Source organism: Centruroides sculpturatus, unplaced genomic scaffold (assembly GCF_000671375.1).
Source record: "Centruroides sculpturatus isolate CEXI.00-Female unplaced genomic scaffold, Cexi_2.0 scaffold719, whole genome shotgun sequence".
Classification (NCBI taxonomy): Eukaryota; Metazoa; Arthropoda; class Arachnida; order Scorpiones; family Buthidae; genus Centruroides; species Centruroides sculpturatus.
Genome location: NW_019384910.1, coordinates 338,446 through 345,610, shown reverse-complemented (window position 1 = coordinate 345,610; position 7,165 = coordinate 338,446). Strand labels below are relative to the sequence as shown.

The 7,165-nt window shown below is 33.5% G+C and overlaps 1 protein-coding gene across 2 annotated transcripts in view; it reads right to left on the bottom strand.

Moving 5' to 3' along the window:
* Positions 1 to 15: 15 nt before the first annotated feature.
* Positions 16 to 7,165, bottom strand: part of LOC111631622 (sprT-like domain-containing protein Spartan) — a 23,123-nt gene continuing 15,973 nt past the window's right edge. For both annotated transcript variants that reach the window (XM_023375907.1, XM_023375908.1), the window contains one exon: positions 16 to 2,676. In XM_023375907.1, the coding sequence (XP_023231675.1) occupies positions 2,231 to 2,676 (446 nt within the window). In that variant the 3' untranslated portion in view covers positions 16 to 2,230. The remainder of the gene's footprint in view (positions 2,677 to 7,165) is intronic.

Genomic DNA, 7,165 nt, shown 5'->3' with positions numbered 1-7,165 from the left:
CGTGATAATTTTCATACTCTCGAGTTATTACAATTAGAATTTGCACTCCTTGCGTCCTTTCTGACCACCGGTAGATGATTATGGGTTCAGGCCGAGTGGAGTTTTTCTTCACATTTGTAATACCTAAATATCCCATGGGCAGCTTCCCATAGAAAGTCCTCCCGTGAGGCATTCTCATATAACCCAAAACTAAACCTTTCCTAATATGGGAATGCAACACCGCTAGAGCCTGCGTTTTCTTTGAGGCTCTTCTCTGTCTATGATTACATAAATTGACAAGAAGTCTTTCCACTTCTGAAAGGACTTTTAAACAAAGAGGAGTCTTGAAGAAAAGTTGGACTCTGCCAATGCCAAAGGGTGTAGATGGCGGCAAATTCTATTTGTATTTGGTCTTCAAATATATACTTACCAAAAATTATACTTACCTTTCGCCTGCATTTGCCATTGGATCCATTTCTACCCTCGTACCGGTTCATGCCGTTGCAATTGGAGAATGCATTTTCCTTTCTGGTAGCCTCTCCTTTGGGTACTTCATTTGCTAACTCAAAAATATTTAAATACTTAATAAAAGGTAACACGTGCACAACAGTTGTATTGAGGACAAACCATTCAATCATGTTTGTTTTTGAACACAATGTTTTGAAGTTCAAACAAATAAATTTTAATTGTTTTCATGTCAACAGGGAGAGCTTAAGCCCCTACAGCCACATGGATCTGCCACTGGTTCTAGCGACCGATTTTGAAAAATTAAATCCAAAGTTTGTACCCAACATTAATTCGCTCACGTCAGAAACACATTAGACAGACTGATGTACGGTATGTTACGTGCACGGCCGCCATCAAGACGGCAGCAATATTGAATGCAACTCCGAAACTAAATGGGAAGGGGTCATATGACAAATCATTTAGGATCAGAATTTCATGAAGAATTTGATGACCTACCTCGAATGGCCATCATGTAAAGTTATGCACATTACGTGATGTACTCAACATACAGTACATTCTTTGGGGGCATTCTATATTCTGTAACAGGGGTGTTAAATGTCTTTCCCACCGTGTATTTATGTTACATATATATAAAAACATTGGCAACACTACGACCACATTCAAATTATAATGATGTTTTGTCTTAACACAATGTAGTGATACGACGACACTGCAGATTCGAAAACGCATCACAATACGAACAGTGCTGGTGATGGTCGTCGGGATTCTCGCTGTGTACGGTCAAAGGTATTTTTGTTTTTAAGGAAATGTACTCGATTGTTGAACTTTGACTTAGTGAGATTTTACTGTATATAAAAATGAATTGGTGACAGTCAATATTAGCTCCTATTGTTTGCTCATAACCAATTTTTTTAGACCATGCCTTTTTAAACAAAGTAAATTTTCCTAGTCAGAAAGTTGTCTGTTGTTCAAAGATTCTGATTCTGATTCAAATCATGATCAGTTCAAATTTTCACACACTAATGGATTCAGAATATTGAGTACCGGCCCGCGTCATCCGGTCGTGTTCAAACTCACAACACGTGGACAATCTGCTAAGAGGGTGTCTCCGGGAAGACTATTAAAAACTGGTTCTTCACACATTTAACATCTAAATACCAAGTAAACTCTATGTTGCCAGCCAGTCAGTCAGATTCGAACCCATGTAGCATTTGGCGGTTGCATCCACTTGACCATTGGTGGAAGAACCAAACCTATAACAGAGGTGCTCATTATAGATCTTAATGAACCTATAATGGGCAAGGCTCCTCGATACAAAGACACTCTGGTGCAGTGGTTCCCAATGTTTTTGGACTAACAGCCCACTTTATTATTTTATATTACTGGATTGGTCAACAGATTGCATAATTCTCTCTGATACCTTTTAACTTATGCTTTAGTCTTTTATTTGTCTTGTGGCACACTTAGAATGCCTTTGCGGCACACCAGTTGGGAACCACTGCTGTAGTGTTGCAGGACAGAGTAAAAACAAAACCAAAATTTAGAATTACTTTGATCTATAAAGCTGTAAGAATGTTTTTGGAATTAATAATAAACGTTTATAAATTTGCCCGAATTTCTACAGTTTAGTTTTACATTAGGATTCAACAAATATAAAAATATTTCTCTAACTGCACAAATATAATTTACAATATTTATTTACATATAAAAAAATAGAGCTTTTATAATTACAAAAAATATAACTGTAAAAACTTTTTTAAGAATAGACAATTTTTAAGATATATTATGGAAGGCAGTTATCAAGATGACTGTTAATTTCTGTTTCGACTACGTCCAAACAACAGACCGGACACGCGACTAGTACTTTGCAAGAAGTATCATCGACCTCGCTCTTTTTACCTAACTTAGAATTCTCACCTGCAGTTTGAGTTCCGTAGTTTTCAATTTTCATTTGATTTGACGAAGACGTGGAAGACTTTTCCCAGATATCTTTCAAGTAATTTAATGGCGATGCTGTGGATATGGCAGATTTACTTCTTTTAATGTTAGTTTTTGATAAATTTGAAGGATCTGTCAAATTTAACACTTCCGGTCGCATACGATCTCGGTCGTAGAACATATTCTGAAGTTTTGATGTACTCGAAGGCTTCTTCCTGAAAGTGATGTTGCTCAAAGGGGGCGAAGAGAAGATTGACTTGGATTTTTGTCTCTCCGGGGTAAAAACACCACCTGAAATAGGATAAAAATAGATTTCAATTAAAATCTCATAAATTAAAAATCAATATATATTAATATCAATTAAAATATATATATATAAATAAATATATGAAGTTCAGAGAAAAGTCTGTTCACTCCTATAACTTTTAAACTGCTTATGCTAGTGCCAAGAATGGATTACATGTGTGATAAAGGTTCCTTAAGATTATAGATGGCCAAGTGGTTACCCTTTGGGAATCTAGGACTGAATCCAAACAGGTCAATAAACCGTGAATTTTTCGGGAGCAGTAGTCGAGATACTTCGGGACTTTTGGTCACTCCATTGTGGGCCCGGCCAAACCCATAACAAGCACTACATGCGCATGTACAGTATAAGCATAATAAACAAGCATTATTCATAGTTGCATACAATTAAAGGTCCATGTAAGATTATCCATATTTTTCCCATGATGAGAAAAAGGTTGGAAAACAGTGGTCAATGCTACAGAGGCTTGACTAAGTACACACTACAACTTACAACCTAGCAACCTATTTCTCGGAACATATTCCTGTCATTAAGTGGCACATACCTGTATTGTAAAATTAACTAACAGATGCTAAGTTCGTAAAAATAATATCAATTTAAATATATTATTACTGTTTTGTTTTAAAATAAATTTCATTATTTCCTATTTGTTAAAGCATTAAATCAAAATACAAGTACACCACCAAATTTCTGGCAAACGATGGTCTGACACCTCCTTTAATATGGACAAAATTACGAGGGAACTGGAAATTTCCGCAGTCACCGGACTACTTTACAGCAGTTGAATATGACATTGTGTAGGGCGTGCTTATTCTCACTGCACCCATTGGTGCCGATACTGCAATTTTGTGATATTCTTTGTTTATTTTGCTTAAGTTTAACACTAGCTATGATTTCCGAGACAGATGAACGTGTTAAACGTAAACACCTCTTTCTAAAATTTGCCCAGATTTCTTTATATATATATGTAAAGAGAAAAATCTCTCTTTCAATTAATTAAATAAAAAAACAACTTTATCCACGCGTCGCGCTGTCATCGACATAAGAAAAAACAATATGGCGTAATTGATACATGGTGAAGCAGGAAATAGTGAGGAATAAACTTTAAATGTCGTTTCTTTGTTTACAGGTGAGAATGTCTATTATATTTCAGAAGTGTTATTTCGGTAATGTAACTTTAAAAGTAATAAAATAAAAAAAACTTTGTTTACAGAGCAACACATCGTGGTTTATTTCATTTGTCGAATCATTCCTTTTTTGGGAAATTTAAAAACCTTATAAAACGACATTTTTGTTACTAATTCTTACTTAAAAATGGAAAAACTTTGCTTCGAATTCACATTGTTACCAGGAAGTGATGGAAAATCGAACATTTATGGGATAACTTCAATAGCCACAAGTGACAATAAAGTGTATGCAATACCAGAAGAACTACGTCCTGCGGATTGTCATAGAGGCATAGTAAAAACACATGCCTTTGCTAAAGTGAAGAAAAGTTTAGTAAAAAGATACCAAATAAGAAGGGTGTGGATTACATTGACCGGGGAACTTAAGAATACTTACCTAGATGAGGACGGAAATGTGCAGTTTGACGGTCAATTTTTAGAAGAATTAAATTGAGAAGAGCCTAATATAGCACAGATAGAAGAAACCCATACATTAGAAAAACTGTTTGAGAAATTTATAGAAAGTACACAGGAAAATAGACCGCAAAACTTAAAAAATGTCGCAGAACGATTCGTACTGGAAAAATTTACAAGCAAAAATATGAATGCAAACCAATGGATTAATGTTTTTGAGAAAGAATGCATACGCTTTGATGTGACAACAGATGAGAAGAAAATTGAAATGTTGAGGCTGTTTATGGATAAGAGTTGTGTGGACTGGTACAGTTCTATGATTGTAAAATTAACAATTAATGCAGAATGGTCACTGTGGAAACAAAAATTCTGTGAGTCATTTGCAAACAAGGGATGGAGCCCCGTCACCAATGCACTGTTATTTAAATATAAAGAAGGTTCATTGTTGGATTATGCTATAACAAAAGAAAACCTTTTATTGGAGATGAGAAGATCAATCGATATAGGTACAATGGTGGATCTTATTGCAGCCGGTTTACCAGAATTCATACTAAATAAGATTGACAGAGAAGCAATAGAAGATACAGTCGGCTTGTTTAATGAGGTGAGCAAGTATGAACACATGATGAAAAGGAAAAATTATGTGCCAAAGAGGAAATATGGAAATGTCAAAACGAATAATAGAAATGAAGAACGTTTCCCATGTAAAATTTGTGAAAAACTAAATAAAGGTCTTCGCTATCACCCAGAAGACATATGCTGGTTTAAAGTAAGAGAGGATGAGAAAGAGAAAAAAAATATTAGACAAGTGAACAATACAAGAATAGAAACTGAATTAAACGAGACCGATCAAAAACCACGGATAGTAACGCCATTAATAAATGTCAAACTACTACTGAGCGATAAATTAGAAGTATATGGGATTTACGATTCAGGTTCAAATGTGTCTCTGATTAATTCTAAATTACTGAAACTAACAGGAACAGAAAAAAATTTGAATGAAGCAAACCTAGTTACAATTAACGGTGTTAGAAAGACAAGTGGGTTGACGAATTTAAAAATAAAAATCTTTGAATTGGAAAAATGGGTAGATGTATATATAATTAATGAACAAAATTTTGAGTATGATTTTTTGATAGGATTAGATTTGATACAAACATTCAAACTAATTCAAGATGAAAATTTAAAAATAACTCAAAAAGCAAATCAGAAAAGGGAAGAAATTTGTACAAATAAAGAAATAAATACAGAATTACATACTGAACAAGATAAAAGCACATCAGAAGAATACAAAATAAATTTTAATGAACATGTGATAGTAGAAAATTTTCAAATGAAAATAAATCATTTGAATGAAGATGAAAAGACAGAAATAAATAAACTAATAGAAAAATATAAATCAGTTTTTGCAAATGACAAATATGATGTTGGCAAGGTCAATGGATATGAAGCACGGATAGACCTAACAGTAGAAAAATATTGTAGTAAGAGACCTTACAGATGTACAACTGAAGATAAAAAAGAAATAGAAGAACAAATAGCAAAATTATTAGATAATAACCTGATAGAAGAATCATACAGCCCGTTTGCTGCACCTGTTACTTTAGCATTTAAAAAAGAAGAGAAAAAAAAGTCAAGGCTATGTATAGATTTCAGGGATTTGAATAAAATTGTAGTACCTCAAGCCCAACCATTTCCATTGATAGAAGATCTGTTCATAAAGACAAGAAATTGCAAATATTTTTCAACTCTTGATATAAACTCTGCATTCTGGTCTATTCCTTTACGAGTTGCAGACAGGAAAAAGACAGGGTTTGTAACACAGGAAGGACACTATCAGTGGACATGCCTTCCCTTTGGATTAAAGACCTCACCAGAGATTTTTCAGAGAATTTTAAGTAATATATTGAGAAAGTATAAACTAACTGATTTTGCAGTAAATTATATAGATGACATACTTATATTTTCTAAAACTTTTGCTCAGCATATACAACATTTATCACTATTACTGGAAGCAATTAGAAAAGGTTTTAGATTAAAATTTACAAAATGTACATTTGCATCAGACTCGGTGAAATACCTGGAACATATAATTCAAAATAATTCAATAAAACCAGTGAAAGACAACTTAATCTCAATAAGGGATTTTCCTACACCGAAAACTCAGAAAAATGTAAGACAATTTTTAGGAAAAATTAACTTTTATCATGAGTACATACCAAAAAGTGCAATAATTCTAGAGCCGTTACACAATTTACTTAGAAAGAATCAAAGATTCATTTGGTCAGAGGAATGCCAAAAGACATTTGAAACGGTAAAAAAACTACTATGCTCTCAACCAGTTCTGGAGATTTTCGATCAAGATTTACCAATTAATATTTATACTGATGCTTCTTTAGCAGGTGTTGGAGCCATTTTAAAACAGATACAACCAGATGGAAAAGAAAAACCAGTAGCTTACTTTTCAAAGAAATTAAATGGAGCTCAAAAGAAAAAGAAAGCAATATACTTAGAATGTCTAGCTATTGCAGAAGCAGTGAGATACTGGCAATACTGGTTAATTGGAAAATCATTCACAGTTTATTCAGACCACAAACCACTAGAGAACATGAATTTAAAATCAAGAACTGATGAAGAATTAGGGGATTTGACATACTATCTATCACAATATGATTTTAAAATAAAATATGCACCTGGAAAACAAAATTTGGAAGCAGATTGCCTTAGTAGAAATCCAGTGTTAGAATCAAATACAAATACAGATGAACAATTAAAAGTTGTAAACTTATGTAAATTAGAAGATATTATATCAGATCAAAATAACAATATAGAAATACAGAGAAAAAAAAAGCAAATTTACAATTTACATCGGGTTTAGCGATGATTGTAGATATAT